Here is a 22700-nt window from a genome sequence, read left to right as displayed (position 1 = left end):
CAGAAAATAGGTTTCAATGTTAAACTAATTTATTCAACTCAGAGAATGTTGCATATAATAAAATTTTTGCTTGATGCATAAAGTTAAAAGATTAAAACTGATAAAACAAGTTAAAAAAATATACTTTTCCATTTGATTACATTTTGTATGATGGATTATGTAGAAAAAGTAGAATTGGGCTGAAAGATCTATCGCTTTATCACCTATTCAGGTTGTAAATCGTGTTTTTAAAAAGTAACTAAGTAACTAAGTAATTAATTACTTTTGAAAATAAGTAATCAGTAAAGTAACAGGATTACTTTTTGGGGGAAGTAATCAGTAATTGGTTACTGATTACTTTTTTCAAGTAACTTAACCAACACTGGTCATCTCTCCATCAAACTACAGGGTGGTGGTGGTCAGAAACTTGTAAATAACTCATGAAAGAATAAAGTTACGTTGAAACCAAGCACTCCATTGTTTTTCTTGTGACATTACCAATAAGTTTGATGTGTCACAAGGCCCTCTTCCTATTAAAAAAACAAAAGTTGTATCCAAGATGGCCGACTTCTAAATGGCCACCATGGTCACCACCCATCTTGAGGAGTTTGCCCCCTCACATATACTAATGTGCCACAAACAGGACTTTAACCCTCTGGGGTCAAAATCACATGACCAATTTAAGACGACACAGCTACAAGATGCAGCACGTCAGAGTCTCCATTTCAACTTGGGTCGAAAGTACGGACTTCAAACTATATAGCAGTTTCTGAATTGTGTCGATGGGCCACGTAAAACCAGAGTTATGATAAAAAATACACGCGCTGTTTTTTTCTGAACAAACCAGTGGCGTTTACAGTGGGAAGAACGGTAAAAACTGCGTTTTCTACAGACAGCGCTAGCAAAAACGCTCCCTTTGCGAGCGAAAAAAGAAAAAAAAACACCCCTTCCCTATTGGTGATAGAGTTTACCATGTCAGCCAATCAAAAAAATGATAAGGCAACATGTGGCACTTGGTTGTTAAGGGAGAAGGGAAAGTTTTTAGGAGTGACACCCGTGACGGAAAGCGGGCGAGCGAAAGACAGAGAGAGAGCGAGTTTTCATATGTGAGACATTAGTGATTTTTAGCGTGTTTGGAGGCTGTAGTTAGTGTGTTGTGTAGTTATTGTCTTGTATTGAGTGTCAGGTAGACTGCTGAATTTCATATTTGCTTTCAAAAAGCCGTCAAAGGAAGATTAGTGTAAACGCTGTTCCTGCATGGAAAACTGGACTGATGCACCTCCTGCTGTCAGACCTGCAGGGTTTAGGCCTGTGGTATGCTCCTCTGTCTTATACTGAACACAAACTACATTTTTTGGACTGGCACAAATAATTTGTGTGCCTTCTTATTTGATGTAGAACACCTGATTGTTCTGTAAATAGATTTAAATGGTTATATAAAAAACGCCTGAGGCCTTGGCTGCATTTTTAGGTAAATAGTACCATATAACTTTGTTGTTTGCAAAACTTGTGCATAATGTTTAGAAATGTACAATTTCTATTTGCATTTCAAGTTATGAAAATGATTCATTAAACATGTTTGTGGGTTTTACAGTAAAAAATATAACTTTTGTTCTACTTGGATTTTGAATTTTTTGTCTGAATTTAGATCAACTGTGCTAATATAGTATACCAAAATGGAAAAATAACTCAAATTTCAGATATTTGAGGTTGTGCTGAAAATAATGATACCAAACAAGGCAAGAAAACCATATTTTAAAGGTGAAATATAGAGGTAAAATCAAAAGTAGTCAAAAACGGCCAATTATACCCTGGACCCCAGAGGGTTAATATCACCAACCATTCCCATTTTATTACGGTGTATCCATATAAATGGCCCACCCTGTAGAAATCCAATAAACCGGTCAGGTTCTATGCTATTTTGTCACCTCCTTGTCTATTTCTCTCCCTTTTTCTCTCTCTTTCAGATAACTTGTGCAATGGGAAGTTCCACAAACACTTGCAAGACCTGTATGCCCCCCTGGTAGTCCGATATGTTGACCTGATGGAGTCTTCCATTGCTCAGTCTATTCACAGAGGCTTTGAAAGAGAATCATGGGAACCGGTTAAGTAAGGACATCTTTATTTAATTTACCTTTGCTAATTTTTTCTTTTTCTTGAGGATCAAACCATATTGATTGGCACACATCCATTAGCCTTGCTTTGTAGTCCTTGTCAGCAACTTTTGTAGCATAAGAACATGCTTATTTTTTAATACATAAAATTCATTTAATCCATAATACATATACAACTGAGTTTATACAGAAAATTTCGTCTGTTTCTATGCTCACAGAAACAAGTCTGAACCTGATTTCAGATTTGCTTATCCCACAAGTGCCTTATGCAATTATATGTCTCTTTCCACACTCCTGCCACAGATACGGTACTTCACGTTCTCCCTATAATTCTATTGTGTAACACCAGTAACGACCATCTCTTATCTGCACCACATTTCCACCACTGTCAAAAGTTTTAACTCATCACCTTGAATCTTATTTTATGGAACAGGAAGATGCTCCAGGGAGCCAAGGCTAGCAAGTAGTAGATGAAGGACGGGGCAATTATGTTGATGGGCCAAAAATGTCAGTGTGAAATGATGCAGACAACTCAGGGCAAGACAGTAAAACTCTGACCTTAAGCCCTAAGCAGAACTGCACATTACTGTGTATGTTCCTGATAAAAGTTTTAACTATGCGTCTATTGAATTTTAGTCTTGTAGACTCCACATACATTTAGGCTCAGCCCGTGGATTAAGGGCTGGGGTAGGGGCTCAACATGGGCCCTACCCTGGGCCTTGCTTCAGGGTGAGGCCCCAGTATGTGTACTTCAGGCAAGGTTTCCTAATTCCTTGTTCTCATCATCAGAGGGTTCTTTTCTTTAATCACGATCTTCAGACCTTGGCAATATTAAGTGGAATATATAGATAGTACCCTTTAAATGTCACACTGGAGCAGTAGTCCCCCTTTTCAATGAAGGGGTTAGGAAGCTGTGCTTTAACATTGGGGGACCACAATTGTTAGGAAATTACATGCCTTCTTATGAATGCAATGCAAAGCTTGTTCTGTATTTCTGGCAAACGGTCAGGCATGTTCATGTCAGGTATTGCACTCAGTCTGCAAAATCTACAGATTATGATATTAAGTGTACTGAGGTATTAGTAGACAGGTGGCACGAGACCCACAGGCTCAAGCAACATAACACCTACAGCTCAGGCTCAGGTAGTGTGGTACTCACAAGCTCAGGGTCCAGCAACTGGGGCTGCATCACACGGCATGTAGTCTCCTCAGGCTGGGGCTGCTCAACAAGGGTTCCACTGGTTCTGAAGCCTTCTAAGCTCTGGGAAAACACAATGAGCAAAGCAGAAGAGAGACGCTTTATATGCCACTATCTAGGGGCAAGAAAGTACAATAATAAAGGTTAAGAGTGGGTTAAGGGTTAAGGTCTTGCTCTTCCATTCTCCAAAACCAGAATCAAATTCACAGTTGAAGGTAAGTTGACGCGTTGAGGCTAGACTAGCTCAACCAATCAGGGGAGAGACTTGCAGAAACACTGTTCGGCCAGGGCCGTAACAGAGGAATATCAGGATGCGGAGGCTATGGCTGCACAAGGAACAAGCCACACTGGAATGGTAAATGGATTGTGTTAAGAAATAAATATATATTCTTAATGCTTATTTACTGACTATATTGTTTTATGTATTTTAATAATAGAGGCCTTTATAAACAAGGCCCAGAGTTGACAAAGAACTAGGTCAGAGGGTGACAAGTTGCCCTGGCAACAGACTTTAGAAAAGAGAAGTAAAGAGAAGGGGAAGTTTAGTGCAGAGCTGCACAGGAAGTAAGACACAAAGAAAGAGCAACTGGTACCATACAAGGAGTTTTTTTGATCGAAACTTAGCGTGTGACGTAGCCAAACTATACATATACACATTCACCTTGTGATTTTGTCAGAGCTGCGGATGTGTGCTCGTGCTGCAGTTCTCCATTTCCGTAAATGTAAAATCAAGATCATTTTTTGAGTTTTGACCACACTGGGTCCAGTTTTTCTTTTTTCGCCAAAAGAATTTAAAGAACTAAATTTAATAATTGGTGCCGTGACCCGGATTCTTTTGCGGCTGAGAGGATAGATTGGCTTAAGGTGGGATCTGATATGAGGCGAACAGGAGACCGGTCTAAAAGATTTAAAGGTAAGCACAAGCCTGTTCAAGGAAAACGCAAATTTGTGCATATTGGATGAATTCTAAATGATCTGTTTGCCGAATGGAAGATCCTTAAATTGGCTCAGGAGTGGTGAAATTAAAGTAAATTATAAAATCTGTTAAGTAGATTTCTGGTGAAGACCCTTATGAAGAGAACATCGAGGGAACAGTTTTACCCTGCCCGGGATAGGGTTACCGAAGCCCCGCCCTGGAGCCAGGCCCGGGGAGGGTGCCCGAGGGCGAGCGTCTGGTGGCCGGGCCTTAGTCCATGGGGCCTGGCCGGGCACAGCCCGAAGAGGAGACATGGGCCCATCCTCCCGCAGGCCCACCACCCGCAGGAGGCACCATAGGGGTCGGGTGCATTGTGTGCCGGGTGGCGGCCAGGAGCGGAGGCCCTGGCGGACTGATCCCCGGCTGCCAAGACTGGCAATAGGGACATGGAATGTCACCTCTCTGGTGGGGAAGGAGCCTGAGTAAGTGCGTGAGGTTGAGAGGTACCGGCTAGATATAGTCGGGCTCACCTCTACGCATGGCTTGAGCTCTGGAACCAGTTTCCTGGAGAGGGGCTGGACTCTGTCTCAGTCTGGAGTTGCCCCTGGTGAGAGGCGGCGGGCTGGGGTGGGTATTCTAATATCCCCTCGACTTGCTGCCGGTACGTTGGGGTTTTTCCCGATGGATGAGAGGGTTTGTTCCCTGCGCCTTAGGGTCGGGGAACGGGTCCTGACTGTCATCTGCACTTATGCGCCGAGTCTAGCAGAGGCTCCCGTCCGCGAGATCTTCAACGCACACCTCTGGCAGAGCTTCAACAGCATTCCAAGGGAGACTGGGGACATTGAGTCCGAATGGACCATGTTCAGCGTCTCCATTGCCGAAGCTGCTGCATTGAGCTGCGGTCGCAAGGTGGTTGGTGCCTGCTGTGGTGGTAATCCCCAAACCAAATGGTGGACACCAGAGGTGAAGGGAGCCACCAGGCTGAAGAAGGAGTCCTATCGGGCTTGGTTAGCCTGTGGGACTCCGGAGGCAGCCGACAGGTATCGACAGGCCAAGCGGAATGCGGCTCGGGCAGTGGCTGAAGCAAAAACTCGGGTGTGGGATGAGTTCGGGGAGGCCATGGAAAAAGACTTTCAGACTGCCTCGAAGAGATTCTGGCAAACCGTCAGGCGTCTCAAGAGGGGAAAGCGGTGCTCTACCTGCACTGTGTATAGTGCTGGCGGAGCACTGTTGACGTCGACTGAGAAAATTGTCAGGCGGTGGAAGGAATACTTCGAGGACCTCCTTAATCCCACTGACATGTCTTCCGAGGAGGAAGCAGAGTCTGGGGATAAGGGGAGTGACCCAACAATTTCCGGGGACGAGGTCACTGAGGCAGTTAAACAACTCCTTGGTGGCAGGGCCCCTGGTGTTGATGAGGTCCGCCCCAAGTTCCTGAAGGCTCTGGACGTTGTAGGGCTGTCCTGGTTGACACACCTCTACAATGTTGCGTGGAGATCAGGGGCAGTACCTGTGGACTGGCAGACCGGGGTGGTGGTCCCCATCTTTAAGAAGGGAGACCAGAGGGTGTGTTCCAACCACAGGGGCATCACACTCCTCAACCTCCCTGGGAAAGTCTATGCCGGGGTGCTGGAAAGGAGAGTTTGTCCGCTAGTTGAACCTCGGATACAGCAGGAACAATGCGGTTTTCGTCCTGGTCGCGGAACACTGGACCAGCTCTTTATCCTCTCCAGGATACTTGAGGGTGCATGGGAGTTTGCCCAACCAGTCTACATGTGTTTTGTGGACTTGGAGAAGGCATTCGACCGTGTCCCTCGGGGTGTCCTGCGGGAGGTGTTGCGGGAGTATAGGGTGTCTGGCCCATTGCTATGGGCCATTCGATCCCTATACAACCGTTGCAAGAGCTTGGTTCGCATTGCCGGCAATAAGTCGGACTCGTTCCCGGTGGGTGATGGGCTCCGCCAGGGCTGCCCTTTGTCACCGGTTCTGTTCATAATTTTTATGGACAGGATTTCTAGGCGCAGCCAAGTGGCGGAGGGCTTTCACTTTGGTGGCCTCAGAATCTCATCTCTGATTTTTGTGGATGATGTGGTTCTGTTGGCTTCATCGGGTGGGGGCCTCCAGCTCGCACTGGAACGGTTCGCAGCCGAGTGTGAAGCAGCGGGAATGAGGATCAACACCTCCAAATCTGAGGCCATGGTTCTCAGCTGGAAAAGCGTGGAGTGCCCACTCCAGGTCGGGGATGAGTTCCTGCCCCAAGTGGAGGAGTTCAAGTATCTCGGGGTCTTGTTCACGAGTGATGGGAGAAGGGAGCCGGAGATCGACAGACGGATTGGGGCTGCAGCTGCAGTAATGCAGACGTTGCACCGGTCCGTCGTGGTGAAGAGGGAGCTGAGTGTAAAAGCGAAGCTCTCATTTTACAGGTCGATCTACGTCCCTACCCTCACCCATGGCCACGAGCTGTGGGTAGTGACCGAAAGAACGAGATCGCGGATACGGAAGCGGCAGAAATGTGCTTCCTCCGAAGGGTGGCTGGCCTCTCCCTTAGAGATAGCGTGAGAAGTTCGGCCATCCGGGAGGGGCTCGGAGTAGAGCCGCTGCTGCTCCACATCGAAAGGAGCCAGCTGAGGTGGTTCGGGCATCTGACAAGGATGCCTCCTGGGCGCCTCCTGGGTGAGGTTTTCCGGGCATGTCCCACCGGGAGGAGGCCCCGGGGCAGACCCAGGACACGCTGGAGAGATTATATCTCTCAGCTGGCCTGGGAACGCCTTGGTGTTCCCCCGGATAAGTTGGAGGAGGTGGCTGGGGAGAGGGAGGTCTGGGCCTCTCTGCTTAGGCTGCTGCATATCGCACAGCCCTACCTTAGTGTATGAAGAAGACTCTCCATTTACATGAACAAATTGGAGTCTATTAGATATGATAAAAACCACTGCAGTGCAGTACCTGTAATACCTACAGCATGCTCTAATCGCGCTAATAGGATATTATGGTCAACAGTATCGAATGCTGCACTGAGGTCTAGCAGGACAAGCACAGAGATGAGTAAGAAGATCAGTTGTAACATGCCTCAAAATTTGTGGGCTAAGTAACACTAAACTCAGTTTATGTATTAGGATATACAGGGACACAGCATACATTCTTGATATCAGCTGAGGCAAAAACAATTAACTTATTTGTATTAATTGCTTGCTCAGAAACGCAACAGTATCAGCATCATTATTTTTAACATTTGCCAGCACTCAAAGAGCACACAAGATGAAGTACATCTTACTCACAGTGGAGATGAGTTTAATCGTAATGTCTACATGTATTTATATGTATAAGATTCTACTGCATGTCAAATCGCAAACAGATTATTATTTTATAAATTTTGCAAGGCTGTGTTAATTTTTGAGCAGCTGTAAATGTAGCTAGCTATTTTATTATATCTAATAAAATATACTATTTTATTATATCATGCTATTTTATTAGATATAAAAAAGCTGGAGCTTAATAGGCCACAGCTCAAAGGAACAGTATTGACGTGTATGCAGTAGCGTTTTTTGATATGGGCGACATATTAAAAACCAGCCAGAGCGGCATTGTGGTGGGGGCGGCATCACGGGTATTGGCAAAAAAAGTTGCTCATACTCATGCTGCCCCAACATCATGCCAGCGCATTTTGGGGATGGCATAGGCACCGATCTGTGTTCTTATGCCATTTGCTGGGAGTAAGGGCGCCCTCCGTTTGCCTGCTGCTTGCGGCACAGGAAGGAGACGGCGGGGCGGAGGGGGATTCTCTGGCTGGCTGGAGCACCATCTAATAACCAACTTCCAAAATAAAACAAAATAAAAACAAACCAACAAACACCAGACATTATGATACAGACTTATAATTTGCACCAATGTTTTTTTTTAATTCTATACGTGAAAAGTGAGCGTGGGAGCCGTCGGTGTGCCTGCTCGCTGCTGAAGTTAAAGTAAACTTTATTGTCATCTCCGCTATATACAGTACAGTGTATAGAGAGACGAGACGATGAGGATCCAGTTACAGCAGTGCAAGTAAACAAACAATAAATATAAGAAGAGTAAGAAAATAAATATACACTTTAGGACTCGGGGTAAAGGGATCAATAACAATTTAAAGTTTATAATTTACAGTTTGATGATTTAAAGTCTCACACACAACCTGTCGAAAGGAGGGGGGGGGGGGGGCTGGTTCCAAATAGAGCACATTTCATTCATAATGTTGTAAATCCAAGGACATTATGTATTCATGATTGAAATCCTGGATTGTGCAAAATCCCAGAAATAAACCCTAGACAACACAAATCTGTGAACTAAGGTGTTGGTCTATTAGGTTATGTTGTGGTGATCCTCGGGTTGGGGGATGGGTGTTCATACTGGAGTGCAAAATTAAAACTAATGGAAGAAGAACGAGAAAAGTTCAAAGCCATCAGGCGCTCAGATTAGAAAAAAGAGAAAAGAAGAGGAGGAGAAACGAGCAAAAGATACAGGTAAGCAGATGTGTGATTGGATAATGGCAGGTTATGTATCCTGAAACAAACACAATCAGAATGCTTGATTAATCCTTAAGGAAATTATGTGGGTTACAGTTTCTCCAAGAATGGTAAAAATAGTAGCAATAACAAACTCCAAACCAGGGGTCGGCAACCTTTCTGATGATGAGTGCCATCTAAAATTTCCTCAGAAGTCAATGTGTCATATAATTGCATTAGCAATAAATTTAATAACGCTCTATATGAACAGTTACACACTATATAGAACAACTTTATAGGATTATATTTGTTCACAGATGTTGGCAGCTATCAGCGAATAGTTATCAGCTGTTTGGAAACAACAAAGACTTTTTATCCATAACAGCAAATGAACTGAACAACAGAAAATGCAAATGCTATTTATGGTCTCCTCACAACAATGATAAGAAAAATAAACTGGGCCAATATGACATGTTTGTTGATACAGAGACACACATGTTAATGTGATCTCTGGTCTCCCACTCAGAGACACAGGTCTCCCAGTGTCCAGCATTCAGAGGCTACCTGAGGACTCACACAGACATGTAGAGCCAAATACTGTCAATAAGGCCTCTGCAATGTTCTGAAGACAGTTAAACCTGTCAGGTAGTGATGTCCAGCAGGTGAACATGCAGCTCCATGAACACGCACAGCTGTGGATTCCAGCTGTGTTCGTAGTTCTGCAAACTTTGACCCCACAGAGTCGAGCTTTTCAGTTCAATCAGCTGCATTTCGATGTCCTCTTTGTCCAGCCAGTTAATGCGAGACAAATCCAGCTGACAAACCTTTCTGGTTTGATCAGAAAAGAAAACATTGGTCCAAACACCTGAAAGTCCCAAAAACACATTGTGAATTCTGTCTCGAGTCTACAGATGTATCCGTGGTGCTGATGCTGCGCTGAGCGGACAGCTCCTGAAGTATTTGAAGTGTCGAAATGTGGAAATTTCAACATCGCTTGAAAAGACTGCCAGCTAGCAACGTCAAAAACATTCCAGAGTAGAAAAGAGCGTGTGTAAAAAGGGTGTAACTATTGCAGTTTTTACAGTGTATTACACGGAGGAGTTGTACAGTGAGATGGCCACAGGAAGGAATGATTTCCTGTGTCGTTCAGTGGTGCTTTTTGGTAATCTCAGTTTAGCCAGTATGTCATGGAGTGGGTGTGAGGTATTATCCATGATTGTCCTTATCTTGGACAACATCTGCTTCTCAGACACCACCCTAACGGAGTCCAGCTCCATCCCCAACACATTACTGGCCACGTGGATCAGTTTATTTAGTCTGTTGGCATGTGTGACCCTCAACCTGCTGCCCCAGCATGCAATAGCAGAGAGGATAGCACTGACCACAACAGAGACACAACAACATAACATTAGTTAGTAGGGATAGTGAAAATTTCTGTTTATGTTTGTTAGTCACTTGGCTATGATAGTAAACAGTAGACACTGATGTAGCTTACTGAATCTTTTGGACTGTGTTCAGCACAATATTAATTAGTCATTGTCAATTGTTGATTTGGCCTGTTCTCATTGTATAACGAATTATAATGGTTGTTTGTTAGCTGTTTGCATTCCATGTGTACTCGCTGTCTCTCTCTCTCTCTCTCTATATATATATATATATATAGAGAGATATAGATATTAATATATTATATAGATATAGATATATTAAGAAAGCCCAATATTAAGAAAGCCCAGCAGAGGATGTACTTCCTGAGGCAGCTGAAGAAATTCAACCTGCCAACACGGACGATGATGCAATTCTACACTGCAATCATCGAGTCCATCCTCACCTCCTCCATCACCGTGTGGTACGCTGGAGCCACTATCAGGGACAAACAGAGACTGCAGCGTGTTTTGCGCTCTGCTGAGAAGGTGATTGGCTGTAGACTCCCATCTCTGCAGGACCTGTACACCTCCAGGACACTGGGGCGTGCAGCTCGGATCTCAGCTGACCCTTCTCACCCTGGACACAGTCTGTTTGACCTGCTCTCCTCAGGCAGGAGGCTCCGGTCCATTCGCACCAGAACCTCTCGCCATAAGAACAGTTTCTTCCCCTCTGCTGTTGGACACATGAACAATAACCTTATGACTGTTCCCACCACTAACACATGACCCTACGCTGTGTTCACTGCATCATTCCATGTTTGGCACTGATCACCACCTGCACTCATGTATATATCATGTATATATCTATCTATCTACTTAGCACTTTTAATTCTTATTCTCATTTTTATTTTCATGTCCATTTAAGCTTAATTTATAACAGTATTTCTAAAAGTATGTTTGCACTGAAGCACCGCAGCAATTTCCTAATGTTGTAAACCCGCTCAACATTTGGCAATAAAACCCTTTCTGATTCTGATTCTGATTCTGATATATACAGTGGCTTGCAAAAGTATTCGGCCCCCTTGTTTGCCCAGGGCATCATAAAGGCTAGGACCGCCATTGCGTGTATGGATATTAGAAACAACACTAGATGGTCAAAGTGCCAACTACTGGTTGAGAGAGAAGTATATCAAGACATTAGGAATAGCCTGAGCTGCTCTTAATGTCTCACACTGCTGAAATGCTTGGCACTGCACAAAGTTAATTTTGCATGCATAACTTTCATCGCATAACATTTCTTTCATAGAATAAAATACTATGTTGCATCAGAAAAATTGCACTTAGTAATATTGCACTTAAGGGAGACTAGACAAAGGCTACCATGGTATATTGGATATGTGTGTGTCTGTTTGCACGTGTGTCTGCAGAGACCATGTTGTAGACTGACAGCAGTATGAAGGAAAGACCTGCGAAATCTCTCCGTCCCACACCATGGGTGCCGCAGCCACTGAAGGAGCTGCTCAGTGCTGTCACAGTCTGCTGCATGGGGTGGGAGATGTTGTCCAACAGGGATGACAGCATAGCCACCATTCTCCTGTCACTCACCACCTCCACTGGGTCCAGAGGGCAGAACAGAGCTGGCCCTGTGGATCAGCCTGTTCAGTCTCTTCCTGTCCCCAGCAGAGATGCTGCCGCCTCAGCAGACCACACCGTAAAAGATGGCTGAGGCCACCACAGAGTCATAGAAGGTCTTCAGGAGTGGGCCCTTCACGCCAAAAGACCTGAGTCTCTGCAGCAGGTACAGCCTGCTCTGCCCTGTCCAGTAGAGGGCGTCTGAGTTATGAGTCCAGTCCAGTTTATTGTTCAGATGAACACCAAGGCACCTGTAGCTGTCCACAGTCTCAATGTCCATACCTTGGATGTTCAGTGGTTGCAGTGGAGGATGTTTGTGCCTGTGGAAGTCTACCATCAACTCCTTGGTTGTTCAAGTGTTGATTCTTAGGTAGTTCAGCTGGCACCAGTCCACAAAGTCTTGGGTCAGTCCTCTGTACTCCTTGTCGTCCCCTATCAGTGATGAGGCCGACTATTGCAGAGTAATCAGAGAACTTGTGCAGGAAGCACTGGGTGGAGTTGTGGGAGATGTCTGCAGTGTAGATGGTGAAGAGGAACGGAGCCAGAACCGTTCCCTGTGGGGCCCCCGTACTGCAGACAACACTGTCTGACACACAGCCCTGAGGTCTCACATACTGTGGTCGGTAGGTGAAGTAGTCCAGTATCCATGTTGTGAGGTGATGGTCCACTCCTGAGTTCTCCAGCTCAGGAGTTCAGAATATACCAAAGTGATCCACTGTCCCCACCACTGTGGATGCATATGCATCAACCCCTTCAGCCAACCCATTGCAAGGAGATGATGTGGCTACAGATTGAGGAGCCAAGCAGTACTTAGGAGTACTGAAGAGTTTCAGTCAGGTTTCAGAGCTCATCACCAGTGTTGGTCAAGTTACTTGAAAAAAGTAATTGGTAACTAATTACTGATTACTTCCCCAAAAAGTAATCCCGTTACTTTACTGATTACTTATTTTCAAAAGTAATTAGTTACTTAGTTACTTTTTAAAAACACGATTTACAACCTGAAGAGGTGATAAAGCGATAGATCTTTCAGCCCAATTCTACTTTTTCTGCATAATCCATCATACAAAATGTAATCAAATGGAAAAGTCTCTTTTTAAAACTTGTTTTAGCAGTTTTAATCTTTTAACTTTATGCATCAAGCAAATATTTAATTATATGCAACATTCTCTGACTTGAATAAATTAGTTTAACATTTTAAACCTTTTTTTTTTTTTTTGTGGCCTGTCTCGTTTGGCTCTTTTGCCATCAGAATTGTTGTCTAAAGGCAAAGAAAGATGCCCAACGGATTTACTTTACCAAATTGACCATCCCAGCCTTGCCGTAATGGTCCACTTGATTCACCTTTTATTGTTCATTTTATTTTTACTTACTGAATACGGGACAGACTTGACTGGGGGAAAGAAGGGGAGAAAGAAAGAGGGAAAGAGAAACAGCTGAGAAGAGGGACGGGGGAGAAGGGCAAAAAACAAAAACCAACAGAATGAGCAGGAAAAAAAAAGAAAAAAATGCATATATCGATCACGTGGATCACCTGCTGAGAAAGAAAAAAGAAAACAAGCAGAAGAGAACAAGAGTAATAGAATAAACAACATCACAATGATATATGGGAATATGACAGTAAATACTAAATATTAAACATTATTGTGCAGCACATAAGATCAACAGAACACAGTGTGCTTTGAGGTAGGAGCCAAAAAGGGTGTAGTTTGTGTGTGTGAGCACCCGTGTGTACACCTGTGAGCATGGACGCGCTTGTTTTTTTTTTTTTTAAAGGTTCCTTCATGTAATGATCTGCTAGAGGGTGTGGGGGGGCCACAGCCCCATCCTCCAGGGCATGAAGCAGGTATGGAGGAGATCAAAACTCCAGACATCCAGAGGCCCCCAGAACACAAGAGACCAAGGAAGACCAACAGAGGGGCAGCCGCGCCACTGTCCCAGAAAGAGCTGAGGAGAGTCCCAGATGAGGGCTCACTCAGCAGCCGCGGAGCAGAAGCCAGGGGGGGTTGCAGTGACGCGCCCGTGAGCTCCGCCGGCAGCCAGCCGTGCCTGAGTGACCGAGCCCCAGGCCGAGAGGCCGGGGGCACCCCACCTCCGAAGTTAAAACCTATTTTCTGCACATTCCAGCACATAAAATAAAATATTTTTTGTGTTTACACTCAGTCTTTCAAATAGATACAAGTAAGACACAGCAGAACATAAATAAAGTCAAAGACTCAGCGGTCCTGTTGCTCTATTTTCACCTGTAAAGCAGGAGTGGGGTAGGCGGAGGGTTACCCTGGTGCAGGTGTGCCGCGGTCAGTTGAAGAATTCGCGAGTTTCTCTGTGAGTTTCCCGTCACGTCGTAGCGCACTCTTTGCTTGCTTGGAAGTTTAGGGGTTTTTTTCGCTGTAAAAAGAAGTTTTCTTCCCAAGCACAACGGACACTAATGTTTTTTTCACTTTTTATGGAATCAAACTCAAAGTAAGGTCAGTACTTCCACGCTTTAAACGCTGCACGCTCATACTCTCTCCCACAATCGATATGTGATCCATTGTTGATCTGCACACAGCTGTTGTCACCAACAGCGCACTCGCTTACATGAGACATTCTCGCAAAACAATCACAATTTTAGTAACGCTGTAATGCAGCGTTCCTACGGGAAAGTAACGGTAATCTAATTACCGTTTTTGCAATAGTAATCCCTTACTTTACTCGTTACTTGAAGAAAGTGATCAGATTATCGCCCATCTCTGGACATGATCATATTAATATATAACAAACTATGCTGTAAACAATTAATGTTGTTCCGAAAAGCATGAGGGGGTCAATTCTGTAGCAAGTTGTGTCTATGAAAGTGTCCAGTGCCAGTATATGTAGGAATTAGCAGCAGCTTCCAAGGCTTGATCAACCTCCATTGCTACAGAACAATTTAAATTGTTAACCTATTTTGTGTTTACTGAAAAAGGCTTTTTTGTATTATTCTGAAATGTACGTTCAGTTTTGAGTAACCTTACCTTTTTTTTGTTTTTTTTTACCTCTGGCACTTCACCACTTACCTTTGTACGATTTCAAGCTGTTCATTGGACTTGAACAACTTGAATTGCAATAAATAACTGGAAAAATTGGGGTGTTGTAAAACTTTTGAGCAGTTGTTTACATGTGGTAAGAGTGAAAAACAAAACATGGTGTTCGGGAAAGTAGTCATTATTCCATTTCACAGATAGTTGCAAAATGAAAGCAGTCTCTCCCTGTGCTTTCCTCATCATTACATCTGTGTGCTGCCTTGTGGGAAGCAATGTCCATCAACAAAGCACATAACTGTGTAGTGGTTTTCTTTTTGATGCTAGTATTTTCTTGTCTGCTAATGAATGTAGTAAGCTGGCAGAATTTTTTGGCCTCAGGAGTGGTTAGGACAGTATAACTAAAGTGCAACTTTAATGTATTTTCACCACCCATTCAGGTTTTCTATTAATATGCCATGTTAGTGCTACCATTAAAAGACCTAGATGTAACAATATACTATTCACACATCATCAATAGCACTTTGAAAAATTAAGCTATAAGTTGTCTGCACTGATAACGGATTTCAAACGTGTGAAACCTACTTCATATGGCGCCGAATCCTGCAGAGTGTGACGCTGTCACTGCAGCACATCCATCTTTATTCCCACATCTGGGATCTTGTGGATACACATTCAAAAATACCAGCCCTATAAAAAAGTGCTGAGAGTTGCATCTCAATCTTCACTTCATAGTTAGCAACTCTTTCACTCCCACCCTCACCCCACCCCCCCAAAACCCCCACATGTTTAGAATTGCATAAAAATAGTTTGTTGCTGATGCTTGGGTTTTATATAGTCCCAGAGCCATGTTCATGTAAATGTCATGGCATAGTGTGACTACCCTATCTCCCTTAGTGATCAGTCTTCAGTCAGAGTTCAGTCATTCAAGCAGAGCTGCTACTCCTCAATATCGAAAGGAGAAAGTTGAAGTGATACGGGCACATTCAATTTAATAAGCTAGGGGAGGTGGCTGTGGAGAAGAGGGTCAGGGCCTCTCTGCTTAGCTTGCTGTTCCCACCCAGCCTCAGATAAGCTGAAGAAAATGGATGGATGGATTTATACTATTTTCCCTGTTCTACATTAGGTATACCACAGATGCAAGGTCTATTCAGTGTGGAAAAATATGTTCTAAGAATAGCCGCTGTGTACACTTCAGCATTTAGGATTTACAAGATGAGGTTTTCTGCTAAAGGCTGAAACACCAGCATCTTAACATTTACTGTTACATCTGCTTGCCTGGATCTAGATCTTTGAATCTGTCTACTCTAGTTAGTTTACTATTTGGCCTGATATGAAACAGTGGATTCTCAGTCAAAAAAAAAGTCCAATAAGTGCCAGAAAAGGAATAGTCAAACAGCTAAACCGAGACTGCATGCAGTCCTCCCAAAGACTAACAGTAAATTGGCCAAATATCGGCATACATCATCTGCTGATGGTTAAGAAGTTGTCGTAGACTGCCCACTGCTTCACTAAGTGAATGGGTTAAATGCAGAGAGCAATTTCCCCACGGGGCTCAATAAAGTACAATAAAGTACACACTTTCTTCTTCTTCTTCTTCTAGACAGAAAATGGAATGAGAGTGGTGTTCACCGCACACAACAAGACGTGCCAAAGAAAACACCCAAATAATCATAATTTAGCACAGATTACAAAATAAATGCTGGACTACACCACATATACTTAGAATTAAATACAAATAACTTAGCTTGTGTAAGTACTGGTTATGTAATAATAATAAATTGCATTTATATGGTGCTTTTTGGGGCCCTCAAAACACTTTACAATGCCCCTATTCATTCACTCTCACACACTGGTGGAGGCAGCTACAGTTGTAGCTACAGCTGCTCTGGGCAGACTGACAGAATCACGCCATCAGCCCCTCTGGCCAACACCAGCAGGCGGCAGGTGAAGTGTCTCGCCCAAGGACACAACGACCAAGACTGTCCAAGCCGGGGCTCGAACCGGCAACCTTCCGATTACAAGACAAACTGCCAACTCTTTGAGCCACAATTGCCCTTGGATTTTCTCATTTGGAATAGAATAGAATAGAATAGAATAGCCCATTATTGTGCTCTACACCGACTGTGCAGGAATAAAATGTAAATAGTAAGACAGCAGGGATAAATAACAAACATAAGAAATATATACAATCAACAGAAAGGCACATATTGGAGAATCACACTAATCATGTACAAGTGTCAAAAACTCACTAAAGCTTGTGTATCAAATATGATGTACTTGGCTTTACCAAGTTAATAATGTGGTCAGTGATAAGTGGGAGTGCTGCTCATCCTGGTCCAAGCAGTCCTTGCTTTCCCCCAAAAAAGGCCCTTTTGTCATCAGGAAATTGAGGATTTCATTAGTTCTGGAAAACCTGGTTTTAAATCACTTCAAAGTCACAATTAATGTCCTTTACTATGTTCTTGAAATTAGCCCAAAAATGCTTTGAGTTTGAACCCCAAATTTACGCAGTTATGACCACAGACATACAATTCATGATAAGTCTTTTGTCTTATTACTATTTTATGCATTGTAAATGAATTGTAAATGAAGTCACCATAAAAGTGATTTTTGTCTTTTATTTTGTTTGCATGAATATACACATAATGTCTAAAAATGTGTTTAATTTTTCTACAGTAATGGCTCAGGGACATCAGAAGATCTCTTCTGGAAGCTTGATGCTTTGCAGACATTCATCAGAGATCTCCACTGGCCAGAAGAAGAGTTTGGAAAACACCTTGAGACCCGACTGAAGCTGATGTCTAGTGACATGATAGAATCCTGTGTCAAACGGTAAGATGAGGTGTGACTGCTAGAAAACAGTTGTAGTGTATATATTGTAGTAGTGATATTTGAATTGAAAATGGGTTTGAAACATGACTATGGGCAGAAATCTGTGCCATCAGAAACTGAATTTGAATAAGTTAAATTTGAATTTGAATTGCTCAGATTGAATCTGAATTGTATTTTGAATAAATGCTTTTAAAAACTGAATTTGAATTAGCCTAATTTGAAATTCAATTTATTACATTATTACATTATTGAAAATGATCATCACTAAATTGAAATTGAATTTTATATTTTGAAAATGAATCGATTTGCTTTGAAACTGTATTTTATCCTTTAAAAATTTTAGCTCTCGAATAATTTCAGATTCACTTCTCACCATTCAGTTTCAGTTCCAAAATTCAGTTTTTTGGAACTAACATCCGGTTCCAGTTCAAGAGTAATCGAGTGCAGATTAATAGAACTACGTTTTACTAGCGGACCGAAAGTGTTACCGACGGGAATCTACAGCATCTTGAGCTAGATTAAGACTTCAGAAGTCATTCGTCATGTCGAATGACCAGCGGATAAACTCTCAGGTTGGTAATAAATGTATTACATGTATAAGAACAAGCGTCATGTTAACAAATGATAGCCATACAGTAACTTTTATGCTTATTGTAGCTGTTAGCTAAAAACACTAATTTAGCGTAGTTTGCCCTGGATTCAGCTTTGACAACAAATATGATCGACTGTTTCTAGTAGAATTCCAAAGTTGTCATCTTGGACCCTCTCAGAGTACCCCCTCTGTATGCTTGCAGAGACCCCTACAGTAGGGAAACATGCAAAACGGTGTCCAAACCTTTGTGTTTTAGATTTATTTATGTCTTACACAGCATCCCAACTCTTTAGCTAACTTAATAACTTTAGCTAAAGTGAATAGTTAGTGTAATTCATTAGTGCAGCATTACTGGATCATCTCTGTTTGAAGTGGTATAATATGATATACAACTATCACTGTGTATAACTACCATAATAATTCTTAGGGTACTGAGCGCATGCTTAATTCGTTTTTTATGAATGAAAGGTGAATCTGAAATTATTCGAGAGCTACAATTTTTAAAGCATAAAATACAGTTTCAAAGCAAAGCAAATGAATTCATTTTCAAAATATAAAATTCAATTTCAATTTAGTGATGATCATTTTCAGACCAATAAATTGAATTTCAAATTAGGCTAATTCATATTCAGTTTGTAAAAGCATTTATTCAAGTTACAATTCAGATTCAATTCGATTCAAATTCAGTTTCTGATGGCACAGATTTCTGCCCATACATGACTGGTAACATGTTTGAAGAATTACTATTACAGTTTTAGGGAACTATACTTTGTGTCAGGGGAGAGGAAGAGAGGGAAAAATATAAAAGAAATGAGTGAGAAAAGTTTTTCTTTTTTTAATAACTGAACAAATGTACTAAAAGGTAGTCAGAAAAAGTAAAAATACTTCTGTAACTGGGCTATTTTCATGTTCATATGATTAGATTTCCGATATAATTGTTACTTTGGGTCATTATTGGGTCACACTTCTAAATGGCTATAGCCTGGAAAATTCCTTCACTAGGACAAGGACAGCCTTTGAGGCCAAGCTTCAGAGGAGCAGCCGGACCACAGACTTCCGAGTGCCTCAATCCATCTGCACCATGTTTAATGTCATGGTGGACGCCAAGGTCCAGTCAGCCAAGCTGTGTGCCATGGACCTGGGGCAGGAGGTAGGAAATACTAAATATCTCCCGTAAACGCACTTGCTTTCAGAGTGGATTTCCCTCCAGTTTAAAATGATTCATATTGGACATCACACAATTTAAATCTTCGATACACTTGAGGTCAAAAGTTTGAATGTCATGGTAATTTGGAGCTTAAATCTTTTAATAGATAGAGCTAAATGTTCTACAGTGTATTTTAACTTGACTTGAAGGTCCAGGACTATTCACTTCTTATTAGTGATCATGACTAACTGACAACTGGTAGTTTTTCTTTGCCACCATAAGGATTTATATTACTTGGCACAATCGTAAAGTCCAAAGACGTCAGTCTTCTAGATTTACAGGTCTCTTGAAGTTGCTTCTAAAAGACTGAAGACCACTAATTCAAACAATTGTATGTAAGTACTAGTTCTTTGGATGTATCACCACTTTGCCAAAGTTTCAAAGAAAACCCAAACTTTCACTCTGAGATGAGAGAAAATCGTTAGGTTGTTCAGAAACAACCTAACACAGAATTTGAACGACCTTACACTAGTCACCCAACAATGTGATGCTGGATGTCTGCATTTTGAAACTACAATATTGAGATGATAGACTCCAGAATCCTGCAAAATCTTAATTCACCTCAGTGTTTTCATTGGTGGTTTTTGTTTGTTTGTTTGTTTTGTTTGCAGGTCATATAAACAAGACCAGGCTGTACAAAATATACCTTGATAGGTTGGAGCTAGATTTACTCATGTGCAGCGGCTGAAAGCCTTCTTTTGACATTCAAAAGATGCTGGATTTACTGAAAGTTTTGGACAGGAGTATTTTTTTTTAACTCACTTTCATGAGAAGAATATCACACAGGTTTTAGAGATGACATGCTATGAAAAATTTATTTTCACTCCTGAATAGGCAGTCAGTCCAGTCTTAAAAATATCTGCAGCTCATGCTATATATAATAACTATGCCACGGCAAATTAATAATTAAATACTATTTAGTGTAAAAACTTCCAGTGTTTCTTTTCAGTGGCTGGTGTCAAACAGAGGTTACCAAGTGTAATCTACTGAGGGTGAACAGTCTAACATTTTTTTCTTCCTCTTATTCTTCTGCAGAGGCAATATCACTCCCAAATCAACAATCTAATTGAGGAGACGGTGAAGGAGATGATTACTCTGCTAGTAGCTAAGGTACAAAAGTACACTACATGTTCCTAGCATGGTTTCAGTTCTTGTTGAAAAGACAAACAAATGACAGCAATAAAACCTAAACCAGGCATTCAAAACAACTACAGAGAGACATAATATAACAAAAAGGCTCATTTTAAACTATTACAATTTCATTTAAATGTATGAATGCATGGTTAGCCATCCGGGTAAAGAAATCATCACTCATCTGGACATAGGATTTTCAATGGAAGAGATGTTTCATCACTCATCCAAGTTAGCTCTTTAGTCTGAGGCTAAAGAAGTCACCAAAAGACACGAAAAATTCAAAAGCACCATAAAGACTTAATGAGATGAGATGATAACGACAAGAATCCAATTTTATATACGACTCACAATTTGTGATAGCTTATGTTCCCAAATGTAAAGTCATTTCTCTGAGGCTTCTTTTTCCTCTCTTCTTTCCTAGTTTGTCGTCATTCTAGAGAGTGTGTTAACCAAGCTTTCCAGATATGATGAGGGAACACTTTTCTCTTCTTTCCTGTCTTTCACAGTAAGTAGTACGTGTGTGTGTGTGTGTGTGTGTGTGTATACATATATATATATATATATATATATATATATATATATATGGCCTTCTAGTAGTTTCCTGTTTGATATATTTCCACTGCACTACATCAATTACATCATATTACATTATAATGGTGTGCTCAACTTAAAACCTCAAAGAGTTTCCTTTTCAGAAGAAAACAAACTATACAGTGTTGTGAAAAAAAAGTTTGTCCCTTCCTGATTTTGTATTCTTTTGCATATTTGTCGCACTTAAATACTTCAGGTCATCAAATAAAAAAATAACTACTAGACAATGATAATACAAGTAAACTCGAAATGCAGTTTCTAAATGAAAGTGTATATGACTAGGGAGAAAAAAACCTAAACCTACCCCCACCAAATATTTTAACGAAATCATTTAACCTTTAAAGAGTTAAAAGAATTCCAGCAGTTCCTGAAAGTGGCTCTGTGCTTTTAAGTGATATTAGAGTCACCTGAGGTATGATGTCACAGCAGCCCTGTGAAAATGAAAGTTGTTTCAGAGAAGAGAGAGTGAACGAATGTGGTGGGGCTGTACAGACAACAGGCATTTTTTCGGATATTTGGAGTTTTATTTTTATTTATTTTTATTTTGCTGTTTGCTTTGTTGTTTTCTGTATTTGCTTAGATTCTGATGTGTCGACCTGCCTGGGATTACCATAATCACCCTAATATCACTGAAAAAGCACAGAGTTGATGCTTTCAGGCACTGTTGGAATTTTTAGATTGCGGCAATGCTCAAGAGCTAGATAATTGGACCTAAAACTTTGGATTAAATAGCAAAGGTCTGACAAAGTGGAGTACACCAAGAGATCCTCAAGAGCCAGACATCATGCCACAATCCAAGGAAATTCAGGAACAAATGAAAAACAAAGTAATTGAGATCTCTCAGCATTAAAAAGTTTTAAAGCCATTTCTAGAGCTGCGGGACAGCAGCGAACCACAGAGAGACCCTTTATTTATAAATGAAGAAAACATGGAACAGTGGTGAACTTTCCCAGGAGCGGCCGGTCGACCAAAATTAACCGGAAGCAAAGTGATGACTCATTCAAGAGGTCACAAAGGACCCCATAACAACATCCAAAGAACTGCAGGCTTCACTTGCCTCAGTTAAGGTCAGTGTTCATGACTCCACCATAATAAAGAAGCTGGGCAAAAATGGTTCCAAAGTGAAAGCCAAAAGCAATACAAAGACTCGTATCATTTTTCCAGAAAACATGTTGATGCGTCCCCATTACACCTGGTGTAAAAGTAAGACAGCATTTGAGACAAGGAACAGCATACCAACAGTAAAATATGGTTGTCTTACTATGATGGACTGGTTCTGTTTTGCTGCCTCAGGACCTGGAAGACTTACTATGGTAAATGGAACTGTGAATTCTGCTGTCTACCCAAACATCCTGAAGGAGAATGTGACATCAACCTAAAGTGCACTTGTGTTCTGCAGCAGGACAATGATCCAAAACACACCAGCAAGTCCACCTCTGAAACGCTTAAGAAAAACAAAATGAAGACTTTGGAGTGGCCTAGTCAAAGTCCTGAACTCAGTCCTGAATCTGATTGAACTGGTGTTGAACTGTGATGTTTTTTGGGTTTTTTTTGCCTGTCCCGTTTGGATCTTTAGCCATCAGAATTGTTGTCTCAAGGCCAAGAAAAATGCCAAGCAGATTTACTTTACCAATTGGATCATCATGGCTTTACCATATTGG

General features: G+C 41.9%; 1 protein-coding gene across 4 annotated transcripts in view; it reads left to right on the top strand.

The window, feature by feature from the left end:
- LOC146631433 (calcium-dependent secretion activator 1-like) overlaps positions 1-22700 on the top strand; it is a 342226-nt gene that overhangs the window by 262257 nt on the left and 57269 nt on the right. For all 4 annotated transcript variants that reach the window (XM_085352951.1, XM_085352948.1, XM_085352949.1 and 1 more), the window contains 5 exons: positions 1947-2088; positions 17360-17515; positions 19110-19257; positions 20350-20424; positions 20870-20953. In XM_085352951.1, the coding sequence (XP_085209077.1) occupies positions 1947-2088; positions 17360-17515; positions 19110-19257; positions 20350-20424; positions 20870-20953 (605 nt within the window). The remainder of the gene's footprint in view (positions 1-1946; positions 2089-17359; positions 17516-19109; positions 19258-20349; positions 20425-20869; positions 20954-22700) is intronic.

The sequence above is a fragment of the Diplotaxodon limnothrissa genome, linkage group LG5 (genome assembly GCF_057381915.1).
Source record: "Diplotaxodon limnothrissa isolate DT_005_m linkage group LG5, D_limnothrissa_male_GT1.1, whole genome shotgun sequence".
Classification (NCBI taxonomy): domain Eukaryota; kingdom Metazoa; phylum Chordata; class Actinopteri; order Cichliformes; family Cichlidae; genus Diplotaxodon; species Diplotaxodon limnothrissa.
Note: the sequence above shows the minus strand (reverse complement) of the source record. Positions and strands in the feature narration are given on the sequence as shown.